A 20983-nucleotide genomic window follows, 5' to 3' on the forward strand; every position below is an offset into this window, starting at 1 on the left:
GGGCCGTTTCTCAGCAGCTTCTTTCAATCAACGTCGATTAATCTCGATTTGGAGGTTTGCCTTGGTCCACACCCTTTCTCTCTCTCTCTCTCTCTCTCTCTCTCTCTCTCTCTTTCTTTCTTTCTCTCTTTCTCTTTTGCTTTCAGCTCCTCGTTGTCGTCATCGTCCCTTCTTCATCTTCTTCGTCCACTTCCTTCCTTTCATTTCTTTTTCTTCTTCCTCTTCCAACAACAACAACAGCAGCAGCAGCAGCAGCAACGTGTATCGCGGTGCTGTAACAGAGTATAGGGCGGAGAAGAGCACATAATTATTCATCAGGGTCTTTACCTAATTCCAGCTCGTTAATCACCGTTTCTCTCTCACTCTCTCTCTCTCTCTCTCTATTTCTCTTTTTCTCTCTTTCTCTCTTTCTCTCTCAAAGAGAAAGAGAAGATTGAGGGGAAGAGTAAAGAAAAAAAGTCAAGACTCCTTGAAAGGGTCGATGACTTCCGCAAGATCGAACCTTTCGGTCTCCTTATTGAAACGTACTCGATGGACGTTTCTCATTGTTTCTCACCCGTAGGTGTCGCTTTGTCTTCGAGCATCGTCGCTTTATCGTCGACCAATGTCGATCCTATTTGCTTTCTACGAATCCACCGCAAATCCTATTTTCCTCGAGGAAGATGAAGGAACCAATCGAAAGGAATATTAGAGGATACCAAAGTGATTTATGAGGAATTACGGAAAGAGCTGACATCCTGTAAATATTTTTCTTTCGTCGTTTATTTTATTCATCTATTCATACATTTCTTTTTTTCTTTTCTTTTTTCTTTTTTTTTTTTAGACAATTATAATCAATTATAATCAATTAAAGAACGTAACGTAGTAAACAAAAAAAAAACAAACAAACGGAGAATTTCTCTTGTCTTAGGAAAAAAAAAAAAAAAAGAAATTGATAACTTATTAAATCCATTTTATCGGTTCGATAACGAAGTGTCGTTTCGAAACACCGATGTATCGTATTTAAATCTGGCTTCTACGCGATATCATCGAGCTTGCATAAAATTGTATTGCATCGAATGCGTATATGGACGACGGAAGAGATAGAGAGAAGCGTTAACCTTGCACAGGAACGACAGAAAATTATTGGAGCACTCCCGGTAAGAGTAAAATTATTGGTCAAGCTTGGGTCTGTACTAAAATTGCCACTCGTGACTTTTTGTTCTGGACGGTGGACGATAGGTGTGCGAGAACAAAATCGCACGTACTCGATCCGGTTTCAACGATAGAGATCCTACAGTGCAATGGATGGGCTTTAACAGCGAAACGATCCGAAGGAGAGACGGTTTCATAGTGGAAGGTACGAAAGCGATGCTCGTAAATGAAGCTACGTCGATCCTCTCTCTCTCTCTCTCTCTCTCTCTCTCTCTCTCTCTCTCTCTCTCTCTGTTTCTCTTTCTCTCTCTTCGTTGTATAGATGAAAATCTCAATGTTCTCATAGCTGGCAAGCTCTCGACGATAGCCTTGCCAACTATCGTTATATAAACGAATTTATATTTTACGGTTTGCACCTAACTACACGCTTATTTTCAACGACGTTAATTACTTTGCTTGTTAATTATAATGTCCAGTGATAAACGACGTACTTTGAAATCTTTTTTATACGTTTTTTTCCCTTAAAAAATTTTTTTTTCTCATTATTTCTTTTTGTCTCTCTCTCTCTCTCTCTCTCTCTCTTTTCTCTGGTCACTCCCGCTTTTTCACGCTTCTTTGCTTTTATCGGAGCCAAGGAACTTTTTTAAAGGGTCTTGATCCTCTCAACGAATCACAACTCGTAATAAAACGATCCTTTGAGTATGTCCTCTTTTCTATGTCGTCAAGATAGAAAGTCGTAAGGAAGATAAAAGCAGAAAAGCAAGAGAGAGAGAGAGAGAGAGAGAGAGAGAAAGAGAGAAAAAGAGAAAGAGAGGGATAAAGACAGAGACAGAGAAAAAAAATTGTTCGCAGCGAGTCGTACAACGACAAAAGTTACAGTCTTCTTCCTTCCTCTTTTTAGACAGAGGAAACGAAAGCTCTTTCTTTCCAGGAACATCTACCACTCGAAAAAGAAAATCGAGCGTAGGAGACGACGACGACGACGCGTCGACGACGTGGATGCCGAAGAAGAAGCAGAAGAAGAAGAAGAAGAAGATGATGAAGAGGAAGAAGAAAGAGTAGACAGCGAAAGGAAGAGTAAAAAATTGTTGCGGAAAGATACAAAGATAGAGAGACTGAGCGGGAGAGAGAGAGAGAGAGAGAGAGAGAGAGAGAGAGAGAGAGAGAGAAAGAGAGTGAGAAGAGCAAAGAATGAGGAGGTTAAGAAAAAAAGATAATGAAAAGAAAGAAAAAGAAGAAGTAAAAGAAATGAAATGAAAGGGAAAAAGAGAGGATGAGAAGTCGTAATAGAAAAAAAAAAAAAAAGAAAAAAAAAGAAGAAAAAAGAAAAAAAAAAGAAAAGAGAACAGATAAAGGGGATAAGTGAATCGAAGGAAACTATTGTACTCGAACTGTCACCATTTTGACCGGCTTCCATCTTACGGACCAGAAATCGCTTTTATCGTGACGTTCCTCTGATATCTTTTCTCCTCTAGCGTTTTTCGCGTTCGAACTATTGCCGAAGAAAAAGTCGTCGACTTTTTTTTATCACGAGGAAAAAAAAACGTAGAAATCCCTTTTTCTCTGTCGATCAATGCCATCCTCGAACTTCTTTATCCAATCTTTCTTTCGATTCCTCTTCCTTTTCTTCTTCTTTTTCTTTTTTTTTTTTCTGCCCCTTTTTTTCCATCAACTTGTAATTCACTCATCCACTCCACTTTCAATCTTAACGCTCATGCATGTAATCAAAGAAATCCGCACAATCGTCCTCCGACTCTATTTCGCTTCTTCTTCTCTTTTTTTTTTTATCTTTTTCGTTTCTTTTTTCTTTTTTTTTTCGTTGTTTTCTTTCTCTTTCTGTCCCAAATCTTCCTTTGACTTCGAACCTTTTTCTTTTACTTCTCAATCTTTGCCATCTTCTCCGGTCTCTTATCTCTCTTTCTCCCTCTTTCTTTTTCCATCTATCTTTCTCACACTCACATAATCTTTTTCCCAAGGAAGGACGAAGGACACTCGTCGCCTCTCATTCGACTCACTATGGACCAATTAATTTTGGCCGTCCACGAAACTGCATCCGCTTAAATCCCGTGAAAAGAAAGATCGAGCGACCCGAGAAGGGGAAAGAGAGAGAGTGAAAGAGAGAGAGAGAGAGAGAGAGTGAGAGAGAGAGAGAGGATCCCTTAGAGGATATTCTCTTATTCTCTCTCTCTCTCTCTCTCCTCAATTAGACACGGATATGTAACCGCCGGTAAATTAACTCCGCGCGACTCGCGTCATGCGTGAGATTGATCGTCGAGTTTCTTGGCGAGACAGGAAGATTCTTTCCTTCTCTCATTCTCTCTCCTTCTCTCTCTCTCTCTCTCTCTCTCTCTCTCATACACACTCACTCATTCACTCTCTCTCTCTCTCTCTCTTATTCTCTCTCCCTATTTCTCTTATTCTTGGCGTGAAGGTTTTCACAGAGAAACGTACCCTGTTCTTGCGCGTTTAAACGCGTGCCAGCATCACGAAGTAGGACGCTTTGTGCTCGTGACACATCGACGACGGAGAAAAATCGTGCGCCTAGACACAATCTCAAAGAAAGAATAGAAAGAAACTTTTTATGTCGTCACCGAGAGACACTCGTTCGCCTGAAGTCATCCGTTAATTTCACGACGATCGTCTATGCGTCATTAATTAATAAGAGATCAAAAGAAAATATATATATATATATATATATACAAGGTCGATAATTTGATCGTTAAGGGAGAAATTTAATCGATTCCATTATTTCTTTTCAACGTTTTAATTAATTGTTACGTTCGTTTGATTAAAGTTTCAGGTCTAATGGTCGCTTCCACGTTCTTCCTTTCTGTCTCTTTCTCTTTCTCTCACTCTCTCTCTTTTTTTTCTTTCTTTCATTCTTGTGCCTTTCCTTTCATTTTTCTCTCTCAGTTTTCATTAACTGTAGCAAGTAGCTTCAGAGATATTCGCGAAGGTCGGAAATGTTTCTAAGAAGAAACTCTCGTCGCGGAAACGATGCCATTCTTCCTTTCTTTCTTCTCTCTCTCCCTCTCTCACTCTCTCTCTCTCTCTCTCTCTCTCTCTCGACGTAACATCATTCGCCTATACGAATAGAAATCGCGGAAAAATATAAAAGTATATCCCTTCACATTTGGATTTTCTCGAATGTTCTGAGTATAGGAAAGAGATAGAGATAAAGAAAGAGAGAGAGAGAGAGAGAGAAAAGGAGAGGGAGAAAGAAAGGGAGAGAGAGAGAGAGATAGAGAGAGAGAAAGAAAGAGAGAGAAAAAGACAGAGAGTTTTCTATGGAAAGAGCGGAATCGTGCGCAGCCTGATTACACCATAAATCGAATCTCGGCCAACCGTGTGGTACCTCGGATTAAATGAAATTCCTATGCCATCTCGTATATCTTTCTGGTTTGCCCTGTTGGTCGATTCGACAAAGAGTACGAGCTACAGAATCGCTCGTTTCCTGTTTGCTTCATTCTAGTCATTGCAAAAAAAAATATATATAACGACAGGCGGAAACTTGAAATAATTATACGATTATGACGTATTCAATTATATATATATATATATATATATATATATATATATATATATAAAGATTTTAAGGTATAATCATATTCGAGCTTTCTTTCTATGAATTAAAATCAATCGATTTAACGAAATTTTGTATTCTATCATGAATGATAACGATTAATTATACGAAATTCTGTTTCTAATGAGATATCTAACGAGAGAAAAGTCGATGTTAAATAGCGAAAACGTAATTCAAAAAAGTCTTTATTCGAGTTTTCGAAAGGATTCAGAACGTGGACCATTGCGTAGGCTAAGAGATGCCACCGAAGTATCAGACTTTCGAAAGTTTTTAACGAGCTTTCTCGGTCGCCTTTTCCAAGGGATCGTAGAGGTGTTTACCCTGTTAAAAGAGAGAGAGAGAGAGAGAGAGAGAGAGAGAGAGAGAGAGAGAGAAAGAAAGAAAGAAAGAAAAAAAGAAAGAAAGAGAGAGAGAGAGAACAAGAATACGCTGGTACCCGTAGACAAGGAATCTTGTGGTTTGCTATCGTTTAGTTATTTGTCTTCTTCCCGTTGGGTCACCGGCGAAAAAGGTACTTCGGAATTAAATGCACAACACTGAGAAACTGCCATCCGATCGTTTGTCTTTGATACCTCGAGACACGACGTTAATTGAACTGATAAATTAAATTTCAACGCGGAGAACACGCGAGATAGATAGAGAAAGAAAGAGAGAGAGAGAGAGAGAGAGAGAGAGAGAGAAGATAAGAGGGAGAGAAGCAATTAAAATTAAGAGCGGACCGCGATACTGAGCTTCTTCTCCTTTTATTTTTTTTCTTCCTTCGTTTTCTCTCTCTCTCTCTCTCTCTCTCTCTCGCATTCTTTCTCTCGTGCTCGTGTAAAGAAACAAACTTGAACTCGAACCGAGTTTTAATACCGTCCTCGAAGTTTATAATCATTTTCTTATTTTTCTCTTTGCTCGGCAAACAGAGTCTTGGCTCGTTGAAAAATGAAGAACGAAGGAAGGAGTTAGAGGCCGTCTACGTTCGCGAAGCTTGTACTTACTTGGACCTACACGCGGCTTAGCAGTAAGTAATTTCACGCTCAAGGATACAATGGCTGTAAATCACATAAGTTGTATCCTATGTTCATAGAGTAGACCCACCTGAGATGCGTATCGTAAATTTCGCGGTCTTGTGACGTGCCGTAAAGTAATGAGAAAAGTTTCCATTATCGAGACCTACGAAAGCGGGAGATCACGTTTGATCTCACTTTCGGTACATAATTTATTAAATGGAAATAGATACTAGTCGATCTTAACGAACTTAATTATCGATACCCTTTATTACTATGAAACCAACGTTTCGGAATGTACTACTGTCGTTTAAATTGATGAAGCGAAAAGAAGAGAATCGTGACAGGACGTTAATCCATGGATAGTCCGAAAGCTCGCGTATTTGTCGTGCTAATGTCATAGGAAAGAACTGAAAGGAGGATAGTGACAATGAGAGAAAAAGAGACAAGGGTATATAGGAAGAAGGAGTGAAGGGTGAAAGAGCAAAGAGAACGGAAGAAAAAGGGGTGGAGGGATGGGACGGGAGCAATGGGAGAGGGAGTGGAAATGGAAGGGGAGGTTGCGTGACGACTAGGGTGATACTAGGGTGACCCTCTCGCGCGAATGTCCGACCCTTTGTTTGAGTTCTGTCAGCCGAGATACATTTTCCGTTTCGCGCGAAGGGTGCAAAAGCGATTGTTCGATGCCAGAAGCCGGCGAGCAAGCGAGCAAAAGTCTTCTACGTCTCTTCGCTGCACTTACGCGCATTATCAGACCCTATTTTCTGCTTCTTTTCTCGTACACGATCCCTCATAAGCTCGATTCAGATCCACGGCGCCGTGAAAATCGCCCGTATCGTAGCCACGATCCTCTGTGCTGCCAAAGAACAGAGAGAGAGAGAGAGAGAGAGAGAGAGAGAGAGAGAGAGAGAGAGAGAGAGAGAGAGAGAGAGATAGAAGAAACTACTAGTCGCTTTGTACTCCTTTGAATTTTTTTTTCTTTTTTTTTTTTTACTTCTTTAGTTCTCTCGCATTTTAACGATCGGATTTCATTCGACGTTTCGAGAGCATTGCCGTCGAAGTTACGCGTTTTAATAGTTACCATTCTATCTAGTACATTCAATTTGGATTTATTTCAGAGCCGCTTTCAAGATTACTTTATTATTCAACGTTTACGAAGAATTACAATAGATCGTAGATTTTCGATCTACATAGAGAGCAGATCGACGAGCTTGTGTAATCCTATGCCATCTAATCGGGCATAGAGAGTATCGCTAGAATCGGTTGTTGCTGGAATCGGTATTAACGTTCCTCGATTATGTAAAGCTCGCGCGATTATGGAGATCGAATGGTAGACGAGGTAGGCAAGCACGAGCACGTGCGCTTGTCCTTGTGCGACGAGCTTGACGCGCGAAGAGGGTCGTGGGAGAGTGGAAAGGGTGCTGAGTGAACGCAAGCCTCTCTCTCTCTCTCTCTCTCTCTTTCTCTCTCTCTCTATCGCATGTGCAATTCCCGTAAATTAAAGGACAATCGAGCCCAGGTCACTCCCCATTGTTACTGGCTCTGCTTCGTACGCTACGGCCGGACAATGCGCATCCACTGAGATTCACCCTCGTATTTCATGTAACTGCCAAACGCTCGTGGCTTCCGACCTGAAAGAGAGAGAGAGAGAGAGAGAGAGAAATCGAGAGAGAAATCGAAAGAGAGAGAGAGAGAGGAAGAGAGAGATAGAAAGGCGAGGTGAGAGGATGGGATAAATAAACGGGTGGTTACGTTCCTTGTTAGCGACAAGTAGCTTTTGGATTCGTCAAGAATTTAGGGAACGCGAAAATTGACGAACACTCGAGTTGAAGTAATATGTATAACATTGTCACTTGGTATAACATTGTCATATTTTTCATATTTTCTTATCTTAACATCTTTCGGAGAGAAATTATTATATATATATATATATATATATATATATATATTTTGATTAACAATTTGACAATGTTAATTTAAAAATTATCCGTATCAATTGATAAAGATAATTTTTGCACTTTAGGATTTTTTGAAAAGAAAGAAAATGAAGAAGAAGAAGAAGAAGAAGAAGAAGAAGAAGAAGAAAGTAGATGACAAAGTATAGTGAAAGTAAAAACAAAAATTATAGATAAACTTAAACTTGAGAAACCTTAGAAAGGAAATGAGAAATATGTGCTTCGAGCTTGTTACACTGTCGTTTAACGTAGCAAGTTTTGGGATCCTGTAGTTACGATGGTACCACCTGCCACTTAAGGGAAAGCTTGAATTTACACAAGAGCCGTTCGACGTTTGAGTGAAACGGAGGCGTCGAGATCTCAGCAGATCTCGGTTTACCTCGAAATCGCAACGGTTTGAGTCGAGTTACCGTTCCGGGCTTTGATCTTCGAACTTTATAAGTCGCATGAGAGAGAGAGAGAGAGAGAGAGAGAGAGAGAGTATCTCGTTCCTACAACAGCAATTGATTGGGCAAACTTTCCTCCGAGTTTCCGGATGCTCGGAGTCGCTTGTAAACTTCCTTTCGATCTTACTTCAAGATAAACGGACGCGCGTACCTAATCCTTAGTTTTCATGAACAAACAAACATGATAATAAATAAGCGAGAAAATAATTATACAATGAATTCTCTCTCTCTCTCTCTCTCTCTCTCTCTCTCTCTATCTATCTCTCTTTTCACTCTTTCTCTCTCTTTTTCTTTTCTTTTTTTTTTCTTTTTTTGAAACACTATAGAAGCACGTTAGATATCGTGCTCTATTAAGATCCGTCAAATCCATGGCAGAGCGATTAGGAAGAGGCCTCCGGTCATGGCACGCGCGTCAAATAAATCTGGGATCAATAAATTAACGGCCGGTTAAAGCTCGGCCTCTAACTTTATCTCTGGCGCGGCATCAGCGGAGCGGTCGAGCGAACGCAAAAGGGAGGTCCGTAAGAGTTGGAAGGACTTTCTATAGAAGTAGGAGGTAAACGATGTTGGTGATGGTGATGTTAGTGATAATGGCGATGGTAGTAGTGGTGATGGTAAAAGGGAAGGGCAGCGCAAAACGGAAGCTAGCCTCAATAAAACACTCGGCACAGCCAGAGCGCTCTTACGTTTACGTCTGCGTTTGCGCTCGTTTCTCCGCTCGCTAATCTGCATTTTAAATGTCCGCACCCTTTCTTTCTCTCTCTCTCTCTCCCCCTCTCTTTCCATCTTTCTCTCTCTCTCTCTCTCTCTCTCTCTCTCTCTTTCTCTTTTTCTCTTTTTGATTCTGTATCTCTCTTTTTCAAGTTCGTACCTACCGATAACAGTGAGGCCAGGCCCAGCACCCTCGACTCATGATGATACGAAATTCTCTCTCTTTCTCTTTCTCTTTCTATCTTTATTTATCTATCTTTTTCCATCCTTTTTGAAAGCACCGCTCGCCACTGTCTTGTCCGGATGCAACGGCGGATGCTTCGCGAGTACGTTGCCGTTTTCCTCGAGGAGATAAAAATATCTGCCACCTACCCTTGGAACGAGGCACCCTTCAGGCAGACGCGATTGTTGAACTCGCTGCCGCATAAACGAGAGCGTCCTGTCCACGCCAGACGTCCACGTGAATTCTTCTTCTTCTTCCTCTTCCTTTTCTCTCGCTCTTTCATTTTCTCGCTCTCTCTCTCTCTCTCTCTTTCTATATATATATACATATACCTCTTTCTCTCGTCGTACTATTGTTCCTTCGCTTTATCGTTGATTACGAGCGAAGATATTAATATCCCCGATCATAATTCTTCGACTAATTTCTCATCATTACGAGCCATTAAAACGATCTTCATCTAGGAACATCCTTCTGCTTACGAAGCGAACGACGTTTTTCTCAAGCGGACATCTTTATTGTCAGTTTCAGAAGGTTTAAGAGGAAAGTGTCGCGAAAAGGTTTTCGGTCGGGCGTTAGGAAAGCTTTCGTGGCTAGACAGAGTCTCTCCGGAAATGAGACGTCGCAGCTACGTGGAAGACATAAATCCCCATCTCCGGTGGCTCGACCTGAAGAAACCTTCGATTTTATGGTCGCCTCGGATTCAATGGAACAAGAGTTACGACGACGTACCGAATGCATCGTTGAAAGGGGGCACGGATGGCTGGCGCGCGAAGGAAGGGAGAATGGAGGGGGAAAGAGGGAGGGGGAGGAGGAGGAGGAAGAGAAGGAGGAGCAGTGAGGGTGTGGCGTGATTTCAGTGGGTGGTTTAGGGGAAGATAGTCAGGAACGAACGGGAAGATGAGTCAGAGACATTCGGCTCGTTGGCTAAATGGCAGAAGATCGTCCTGGCGGCTGCGAGCAAAAAGCTTCCAACTCCTTTCAATCTTCTCTTTCTTTGTCTATTTCTTTTTCTCCCTTTTTCTCTTTCTCTTTCTCTCTCTGTCTCTCTCTTTCCATCACCCTCTTTCTTTAATTCCGCGAGCGTGCATCGGCAACTTGCAAAAGCGTGGAGAGAAAGATAAAGGGGCCGTCTCCTGCCTTCTCTTTCTCTCTCTCTCTCTCTCTCTCTCTCTCTCTCTCTCTCCCTCTCTCTTTTAATCCTCGATAGTACGTGAGAATTCAAGAATCTTGCGAGTCCTACCTAGTAAATATCTTGTCTTGTGAGCGAAGAGAGATGCTTGTTTTTTGTTTTCTTTCTTTTCTCTTTCTTTTTTTTTTTTTCTTCTTTATTTCCTCCAATCTTAATAAGAAATTTCACTTTGTCAAAGAGAAGAAAGGAATGATTTTATTTCGACTTAAGGTCGAGAACGATCGCTTCATTACGTTCGATAACTGATTTCAATTGTTAAAATGTCCTTCGCACCTTGCAAGCTTTGTTCCCGCTTTGTTAACGCTTCGTTGCTTTATCGAAAAGCTTCGTTCTTCGTCGGATCTGTTCCGAGGTGTCGACTAATATCTAATATATATAACGTACATACTTACGCACAAGCATGTGGATAAAGAGAGAAACAAAACAAAACAAAAAAAAAAGAGAAAGAAAGAAAGAAAGAAAGAAAAAGAACAGAAAAATGAAAAAAAAGAAAAAACGAACGTGAAAGAATAAAGTTCCTCGTGAGAGAAAATGTACGGACTTATCACGGGATTCACTTGGAACTGGCGAGAAATCAAAGGGTGTTTCCTTCTTACTTCCTTCCTTCCTTCCTTCATACACCGTCCTATTCCTTTCTTTCTCTTTTTTTTTCTCTCTTCATCTCTTTTTTTCTCTCGAAGGCCTATCTTTCTCCTCCGGTGACTTGTGTCACGCGCGTGGCTGTCATGCTACTGGCACGCGGACAATGCCTTTTCGCGAGTGGCTGCACTATTCGCGAAAAAGGGACACAGCCGAGCGGAAAGCTAGTCACTCCCTTTTGTTTTCCAACTCTCTGTTGTGCATCTTTTCGTGAGTTCTAAGAAAGGATTCGTTCTTACATGGGTAGTCTGAACTTTGTGTACTCTCCTTTTCCTGTTTCCTGAGAACCAACTAATTACCAGTTTAAACTTCTTTAACGTGAAAGGATAAATCATTTGTTAAATTAAAAGACGTAAAAATTTGACTTAAAGCTTGGAATATTTGTAAAAGTTTACAAAAAAAAGTCCATATAAAAGATCGCATTATTTTTCCAAATGAAAATTCAATATTCATAATTTTTTCTCGACTTTTTCTCGAAAGAAAAAGAAAGAGAAAAAAATAATAAAAAGTAAGAAAAACATCGTACGAACAGATCGTAACTTCGTTCTTTTATTTTGTACGTTTAACATTACAACGACCAGCTAGGTAAATCGAATAAAACCAAGATTGCTATGTCTGGGAGTTTAGAGTAAAACTCCGTTTCGCAGTTGTCGGGGAAACAATTCGCTACCATCGTATCCATCAGTGCCAAGCGTACATTCTTGGAACATGTTCGTACGAAGTACACGTCTTTTACACGAGGAAACGTCCCTCATAGATAGGGATGCTGAGAATTAAGAGAGAGAGAGAGAGAGAGAGACAAAGAGAGAGAGAGAGAATGAAAGAGGAAGAAACCCGTGAGAGAAGGCGAATGCGACAATACTTTCAGTAACAGGAACTCGATCAGATAGGGATAGTACCTACGTAGGAACTTGATGCACAGAAGCTGTCTATCTGTCCAAGGCAGACAATACGAGATCCTACGACAGACGTAGCCAAACCGCGCCCCTTTCATGTACCACTGATTGATACCCTTGGTTCTGTCCGACGTGGGGACGTGAACGTAGTAATGTCGTCCTCGTCGCTAGTTTCCTACGGCCACATTATCAGCGCCAGATTCGAGATATACCGGCTAATGGAGTACGCGAATCACTTTACGCCACTGACAAACGTCAAGTGAAATTGTTCATGGGAGTTAGACGACGTATTCACTTATAGAACGACACCTAGAATATTAAGTCTCTTTTGCCTGTTAATACTTCAGAATTATTGTTGATATGATTTTAAATTAATTCACAATGAATTTATACGATCTATTTATCCTATTAATTTTTATTTGATCGTTTCACATTAATTCTGATGAAATAGATTTGAAAAGTATTACCATTTATATAAATTTATGATATTTTAATATGTTTAGAGACATAATTACATTGGTATATAATTTTTCAATTTGAACGTCATTTCGTAAACCGTATTTTCACGAAACATGATATAAGAATCAAAACGTAATCATTTCAAAGGACTACTACTGTTCGAAACCATTCGCGGATGTTACTGCGTTGAGAATTATTCATCACCTCTCGTTAGAGTGACGTTAGTGAAACGATCAAAGGGACATTCCTCGGAGGCAAGAATCTGTGGAATTGCTTCCCGACAAGCTGAGCGCGACGATTACGCGAGGAAATTAGCAGGTCGACTATGCCATAGCCAATGCCATTCTAACTGTACGATGAGGAAGACCTTGAAGCCTCGAGGGTGTGATTCGAAGTCGTTACGAAAAAGGAGAAAATTAAATCGTATATCTCATTGATCAAATTCATGATAGAAAGAGAAAAATCTAATAGTAAACAATAAATACATACATATATATATATATATACATTTCTTTTTTATTTAAATAAATCATTTTTCTTTCTTATCTTATAACGTTTTACTCATACATTATATTAACTTTTGTACGTTTAATTATGATGATTCATCATTACGTATGCCGAACCACTTGAGAATCTATTATTTCACGACCATATATATCATTCATTGTTCGAATAAATTTCTTTTTATAAATATCGTTAATAACTATTGCCGATAATCTAGGTCGCCGTGTACGATTTTTATCAGCAAAGTCCACGCTGAATATACCGGATTTAACACTGTCAAGAAAAATTAATAGTTTGAGTTTTAATATAACTAGATTTAAAGTAATCGTTAAAGTTAAAAACACTCACGTATAACCCATCATCCATTCGAAACTGTCAATGAAAGAACGAATTAGATAGCCACGAATGTCGATACCATCTTTCATAGCTTTTAAAACTACAGATAAATGATCATGATGATAATTAGATCTAGCTATATCCTTGGCATTTCCATCGTCCATATATCCAATTTCGGTTATAATGATTGGTGGTAATTGATAGTTATTATCTATGCGATTCAAAATTTTCGCGAGTGTCGACGGATCAATCTGAATTAAATTAAAATATCGTATTTAAATAATGATTGGTAAAGGGGAAAAAAGAAAGAGAGAGAGAGAGAGAGAGAGAGAGAGACGAGACCTATTCAGTCGTACTTACTTTAACAGAATCTTCCTTTTGCATAGGTATCTCTGTTATTTGAGCATCATTTTGAAAGGATATCTCATTGGAATTTGGCTGGTTGCCACGTACTAAAGTATTTCTGCCGAAACTAATGCCAAGAAAATCAGCCGAGTTTTGGACCTGCTGAATTTCATAAAATTCGAAATTGGGCAAACGCGAATATAAATATCTCGAGACGTTATTATCGCTGATCATTTTCTTCATTAATTCTGGATAATCACCCTTTTCGCTAAATAATGGATTAAGGAACCATCCGTTCCACCATTGAAAAGCTCTTTCTGCAGCTAAATTATCATCAATTGATTTAGGATCCTTTGGTAGGAACCATTTTAAATTGAGAACGATACCTACTTTACCTAAAAATATAATATTTAACGAACGATAAAATAGAATAGATAAATTAACTGACTTACTTTAAAATAATCAACGTGTTTACTTGAATGACTAATGTCGGCGATAAGCATACGTTACAAAAAAATTTATTCCAACTAGACAGATAATAAGTTAATTTCTATCGTCTTACCGTTTTGTTTATTCTGATATTTATTTTGATAAATATCGTAAATTTCTCCATGAGCTAATAATAGATTATGACCACAAATATAATCAGCTCTTCCAGATAGATTTAATCCAGGTATCATAAGATCGCTGCCATATCCGTATTGACATAAGACGGATGGTTCGTTTATCGTTACCCAATATTTCACCTGAACCAAAGGAGAATAATTTAAAAATTCTTTTAAATAATTACGATTAACGAATGATGATCACGTTAAAAATAAAATCAATAGAGAATAATACGTACTTTGTCGCCAAACGAATCAAAAGCAATCATAGCGTATTGAACGAGAAAATCTATGATTAATGGATTTGACAATCCACCAATTTGTTGCAATGTATAAGGTAAATCCCAATGAAACAAAGTCACCATTGGTGTCATTCCATTCGCGATGATTTCATTGATGACACTTTCGTAATGTCGAATGCCATTTAAATTTACAGGACTGTGTAAACCGTTCGGCAAAATCCTTGGCCAAGATATTGAAATTTTATACATTTTACTCTAAAGCGAAAATAGAAAAAAAAAAGAAAGAAAAAGAAAAAAGAAAAAAACAACAATTAAATGATGCCACGAATAATTTGATTAATATTAATTACGAATATCACTCACGCCTATATCTTTAGCAAGTTTTATATCATTTTTGTAATGATGATAAGAATCAGCAGCAACGTCGGCGTTACTTCGATTATAAATAAAATTTTGATTAGGTAAATGTGTCATATGATCCCATATGGATTCTCCTTTGCCTATTTGTGAAATAAAAACGAATGATATATCACTTGGCATCGAATTTTATTTCTCATTAAAAAAAGGAATAAAGATTATTTTACCGTCTATATTCCAAGCACCCTCCGTTTGATAGGCCGACGTAGAAACACCAAAATTAAATTCATTTGGAAACATATCAACTGTTAAAGCGTTTACTAAATCTATTTGATAAGGCGAAAAAGTATGTTCCTTAATCATATTTGATTCAGACAAATCCGTGTCGTCATCGTTTATCGAAAAAAGCATTATTTTCGAAATTATATTAAATATTAAAAAATAATCTGTATCTTGAAAAGGCCACATTTTTTCAACCATACATTCGCAAGAAAAAAAAATAAAACGATCTATAGCCAGCAACGTTTCAATGTAAACTCATGGTACATTTTTTTCCGCATAAAGATAATGAAAAGTATTACGTTACTCTTTATCTTTTACTAATTACAGACTTGACCTTCTTCTTTACGATAAGAAAAAAAAAAAAAATATCAAACAACAAATTTGCTGTTTTAACTTAGCAACATAAACTATAGAAAATGTAGATATGCTATCATCGAGACATTCTATTCGAACCCTTCGTGGTATTGATCCGAGTCCTCGGTCTATTCCCTTTTATAAGGGAACAACTCTTTAGAACGATAGCCTACAACTAAGCGTAACCTTTGTTACGAACCCTTGTCAAGACGTGACTGATTATGGGCATCCTGTGGTTTAAACTGGTCGATCTTTAATTGTTAACACCGTACCGGAAGTTAAAAGGTATGCAATCGATATCCTTAACGATCGTTTAAAAGTACCAAATTTTATACTTTACAATTCGATACCGTAGATTTAATTATAAAATGATAGAATGAAAAACAAAGGAAAAGAACAAGAAAAATAAAAAGAGAGAGAGAGAGAGAAAAGAGTAAAACAACTTATATTTTATCGTACTTTTTTGATCATAGAGATACGCGTTGCTTTTTAACTCCACCATTTTTCACCGTTTTTTCTCCAAAACGAAAATAAATAGACGGATATTTGTAATCTTTTCGTTCGTGCGTTGAATTTGTTCTATGAAAAATAAAAGAGAAAAAAAGATAAAAATATAAAAAAAGGCAAAGAGAGAGGGCGGTGGGTGGTAGGTGAGTCGGCGGATGGGTGGGGTGGGGAGGGGTGAGGGGAAGGGAAAAAATGTGCAAGTTAACAACGATGCGACGCAACAACACGTAATGACACGTGATGGAAGATTTTCATTTATGCCGCTTTCAGCGACGCATGTTCCCGTTTTACACGGGGAATATTATGGAAATACGGGATGCTAGCCATCTAGTCATCTGATGGTACGTAGCCGTACCTCATATATCACTATCTGAAGTATCCGACATTATTCTCGCGTGCCATAAGCACGCAATATCCTGGCTCGTTCCTACAAAGTAAATAGGACTTTGTACGATCGATTTAAAATTCTCAATATAAATAAAGAATAATGGATTTCCATTTTGAACTTTCTCTGTATATCGTCAAAATAGATAAATTCGAATTTAATATTTTTATGTATATATATATATATAAAAAAAAAAAAAAAAAAAAAAAAGAGAAGAAGAAAAAGAAAAAAAAATGTCGCGAATCACCGTCCCGATACTGTCAAACACGTTATAGGACAATGTCGATAATCCTTGTAAGATGTAGAGAAACATCTTAGTGTTTTCCTCGTGTAACCACGTTGCAATCGACCTTTTACACTTTTCGTTTCCCCTATGAACTTTTCTTTACCCAAAGTAACGTTGAAAGATTTCTTCAATACAGACGACTCGATGTAAGGATTTATCTGTAAACGTAATGAAATTGAAAAGGAAAAGCAGAAAAAAAAAAAAAAAGGAAATGAACATATTTCTATATTCCTAGGTAAAGTGCGCACTCTGATATCCTTGCTGGTGAGAGATGAAAGAAATGAAGGTAAAAAGAAAAAAAAAAGAAAAAAAATAGAGATGAGAATGGAATCTTAAAAAAGAGAACACCTTACACAATAGTACTGGGGTCCAGGTATCTTCGTTCTTTTCTCCTTATCACGTCGTGAATACGATATCACACCTCCCTTGACTCCTTTTGATATGTCATACAGGATGGTATAATGTGTCGAAGCTAGGTACAAAAAGTATGAAAATCAAGGCATTGTCCTCGCTCGATATTGCTTCCTGCTTCGTGCAAGAAGAAGCGTGGTTGGACTGACAGAGTCCATGAATTAAGATGATAGGATGAATAATGGAGGAGTTATCGCGTCTAAGAAAATTATGCGATCCCACATCTTAGGATGTGGTTTTAAAATATCGTCGTAGGAACGACAGGGAGGAAAAGAAGAAAAACGAAGAGGAAAAAAGAAAATGAACAAAAAACAAAGAAGAAGAAGAAGAAGAAGAAAAAGGACGAAAAAGGGCTCGCAATAATCTTGTGTGCTCTTAAAATAATCATCAATATAATTTATACGAATATACGAATGACAGGAGGTACCTGGTACTGTCATATCGATTCCTTTGGTAATCTCGAGAACACGACGGGCACTCGAAAGGAAGGGTGGAGCCAAACGTCGGCAGAGGAAGTCGCATCGATCACGATTAGCCTTGAAGGAGGTTAAAGCTTCGTAAGCTCCAGGATCTGGCGCATCGATCTAAAAAAAAAAAAAAAAAAAAAAAAAAAAAAGAAAAAAAAAATAAAAAACAAGTAAAAAAGTAAAAAAAAAAACGAATAACAAGAAAAAAAAGTAGGAGAAAGAAGAAAGGACCAATCTAAAAGAGAGAGAGAGGGAGAGAGAGAGAGACTTTTTTCGCAGGTCGAATTTAAATTCAGGTCAGTTCTAAATTTATTATCTATTTATTAATTAACGAAGACAATTCGATCATATCGTCCGCCCAATTTGATTTTCTCGTCAGGTGATAGTCTCTTTTGACGAAAGACAAATACGAACACGGACGATGTTTCGAACAATCCGCAATTTGCGTTTTGCTGATAGACAGAGAAGAAAGAACGATAAAGAGAGAGAGAGAGATAGAGAGAGAGAGAGAGAGAGAGAGAGAGAGAGAGACCATTGCAGGGATTGGCTCGAATTTCCGGCTCGTTGAGCCGGAAGTGATTTCACCGGGCTACATCGGCAGCCACGCGGACTATGCGTAGAAATGACCCCTAGAGCACGTTGGAACGTCATTTCCGGGGGCTCGCAGAGTTACGACGCTTCCCTACGTTATGTAAATATGACTTCGTCGAAAGCGGGTCTGGTCATACTCGCGAATACCTCGCTCAAACGAAGACTAGAGAATTATGCGATTGGATGTCTCTCTTTGCTTCATCGTCCGTGCCATCATCCGTGTTCTAGATGTTTTTGTTTAACAATTCTCTCTCTCTCTCTCTCTCTCTCTCTTTCTTCCTCTGTCTCTCTTCCTCTGTCTCTCTCTCTCTCTTATCAATTATCTCTGACATCTGGTATTTGATATCTTATTGGATAGATCCTTATTAATATAAAGAAATATTTTCTATAAAATTAATCAAACGAAACAAATTTTTTCTTTTTTTTTTTTCTTTCTTTGATGAAATAATTTGATAAATATAGTTTAGAACAATCACGTTTGCGTATAGACTTAGATGAAAAATATTATTCACGTTCGAATGTTTAGAATGTGATCGAAAACACGTTTCGTAGAAACAGGAAATAGGAAAAGTCCGAACAGCTTTGACCGTTCTAGGCAAGCCTATCTACGGTTGAACCGTCGAATATCGTCCCAACATATACTCTCTCTCCCTCTTTCTCTCTCTCTCTCTCTCTCTCTCTCTCTCTCTCTCTCTCGATTAACGGCTAAATTGGATCCTGGCTTCGAACCGCCTCGGGTACAGATGCAACGCTTCGATCCGTTGCCATTAATTTCGTCTCGGGTTCTCCTGATTACCTTGCGCTTTGAGGATTACCTGGCTCTATCCGAGTCTCCAGATTCCATCGAAAGAATCCTCGGTGTCACGTCTGACCACTGACTTAACCTTACTACTAAACTTACCTTTACGGAATTTCTCTACTTCGTTATGTTAAATCATTATCTACTGGAAATATCTATTAACATCTCTCAAGCGTAAACGTTTGACTTCATGAATGATTAAATGGATTATTTGAAATCGAATTAACCTTATATCGAAATAATTAATGTTAATATTATCTATAGGTCGTTTTTTTTTTTTTTACTATTAGAACGTATGAATGCTTACCCCTTTAACAACTCTACGAAATCTATCTATTCTTGATTTAAAAACAGCATGATGTACGTAACTTCTCTCAGAAACTTTTTTTACTTCTTTATATTTGATTAATTTCTTCTTCCTATAAGGAGTCACGATCTTTTCCGATGTTGTACGACATATTGATCTTTCGTAATTATTTTTATAAAGTTTTGCAGATTCATAAGAAATATTTCCTACTACCACGTTATATTTATCGGGTGCTAGAATTATATTCGATTGAATTATAAATATTTTAAGATATTGAAATATCCGAGAATAGAAATCGTAACCTGGACTAATGTCATCAGCAATCTCTCTAAATCGAGAAACGAGACTTCCGAATGGCGCTCGACGTACGTGAGTGAAAGAACATTTTGGTTTATTGCTTTCGTACGTTCCTGGACCAGGAATATCGGTACACTCTCTATATTCAAATCTCTGTATCGAAATGAAATTGATGTGAAATGAAATGAAATATTTACGAGATTATTTTCTTTCTTTTTTTCTTTCTTTCTTTCTTTTTTTCTTTCCTGTTTTTTTATTACCTTTGCAGTTTGATAAAAAGATGGAGGTTCTAAGGTATACTTATCGCATTTACAATTGATCTTCTTATACCTTTCAAATGTGCTTTTAGGTGGATCGTAATGACTTGGACCTGGCAATCCCTACGAGAAAAGAAAAAAAGAAAAAATAAAAAATAAATAAATGCTCTTACTATCGTGTACGTCGAAGTAAAAGGAAAATGTTTAAGAAATAAATTTACTTCGCGTAATTTTCGACGATACATCGTTTCGATATAACGTGACTGTCTTGACGTAGCCCTTTTTATTTCCCTAAACTTTTCATCGTAAATTTGAGTTGGAGTTTTTTTCGTTTCGTGCTCATAGTCTCCTGGTCCTGGCGTAACGAAGGGTCTTTTCTCTTCTCTTCCAGTCATTCTACTCCAAAAGTTTCCTTTATATCTGATAGTAGTAAAATTTTCGTCCTGCGTATAAAAAATTTAATTGAGTTTATTTAATATTGATAACTTATTATCATTAAATTTTATAATGTAGAATCGTTATTACTCTTCTTGGTATATCATATATGAAAGATGGTTCATCTTCGATAGGTGAAATTTTCACAAGGATTCCGTACTCGTTAATATCATAACCATAAACGTCACGTTTGGAAGGTACCGATATTCCAGGAGTTATGATCGAACGTGGTGGTTTTATTAACCATAGCTGAAAAGAACATGACGGTGATAAATGACGAATATGAACGAATTAAAAACATTTTACTTTTCCAGGTGCTCCTTTCCAAGTGCCAGGATGAGATCTAATCTTTCCTGGTGGTTTTTTAAATAGATCATCTGGTAGAACGTATTCCGTTGGACCTGGTCCTTCGTAAATTTTCTCTTTTAATCTGGAATCGGTGTAATCGATACTGACACCTCCCTGAAATTTATAAAAGCCATTGAAAATGAATAAGATGAAATTGATATAGAAAATCGTTCAACGATTCTACGTTCTGGAATGTGCCGTTGTGGTTCAATTGGATCGTATGAACCAGGTCCTGGGAAAAGAATTGTGTCTCTCGATATAGTCAAAGTCTTTCTTTCTGTGCTATTTAAAAAAGGATATCGACAATCTGAAAGATGGTACGAATAATTTAACATTGAAATTTAATACCCTATGATAATTATATACCTAAATCTCTTGGTGGCCTTGATATAAATGATCCATCGTAAGTACCAGGACCGACATGTGCAGGAGTCTGTGTAATTAATTTTGAAAATCTTTTGGCCCTATCGTATGCCATAATTCCAATTTTTATGATACACACGACGTAACCTGCATAAAAATAATTTTTCATGGATAACAAGATAAAAACTCGATCGTAAATAGATTGTAACTAAATTTTGGAACAGTTGAGAATCGTGCATGATGTCAAATATCATGTATAGAGAATATCATGCGAAAGT

At 38.0% G+C, this 20983-nt stretch overlaps 2 protein-coding genes across 2 annotated transcripts; both read right to left on the bottom strand.

Moving 5' to 3' along the window:
- Positions 1–12721: 12721 nt before the first annotated feature.
- Positions 12722–15163, bottom strand: LOC118445091 (myrosinase 1-like). The gene is made up of 7 exons (XM_035874067.2): positions 14844–15163; positions 14623–14759; positions 14257–14514; positions 13975–14158; positions 13428–13807; positions 13080–13318; positions 12722–13004 (listed from the first exon to the last, which is right to left on the bottom strand). Exons 1-7 carry the CDS (start codon positions 15094–15096, stop codon positions 12836–12838), a joined length of 1620 nt encoding a protein of 539 aa, XP_035729960.1. The 5' UTR covers positions 15097–15163; the 3' UTR covers positions 12722–12835.
- A 556-nt stretch (positions 15164–15719) lies between these two features.
- Positions 15720–20843, bottom strand: LOC118445179 (sperm-tail PG-rich repeat-containing protein 2). Its single transcript, XM_085655677.1, has 11 exons — positions 20709–20843; positions 20301–20649; positions 20085–20243; positions 19781–20002; positions 19563–19682; positions 19308–19455; positions 19006–19238; positions 17269–17425; positions 16784–16902; positions 16392–16588; positions 15720–15831 (listed from the first exon to the last, which is right to left on the bottom strand). Exons 4-11 carry the CDS (start codon positions 19952–19954, stop codon positions 15720–15722), a joined length of 1260 nt encoding a protein of 419 aa, XP_085511803.1. The 5' UTR covers positions 19955–20002; positions 20085–20243; positions 20301–20649; positions 20709–20843.
- Positions 20844–20983: the final 140 nt, after the last annotated feature.

Source organism: Vespa mandarinia, chromosome 3, assembly GCF_050613455.1.
Source record: "Vespa mandarinia isolate Hongniang chromosome 3, ASM5061345v1, whole genome shotgun sequence".
NCBI lineage: Eukaryota > Metazoa > Arthropoda > Insecta > Hymenoptera > Vespidae > Vespa > Vespa mandarinia.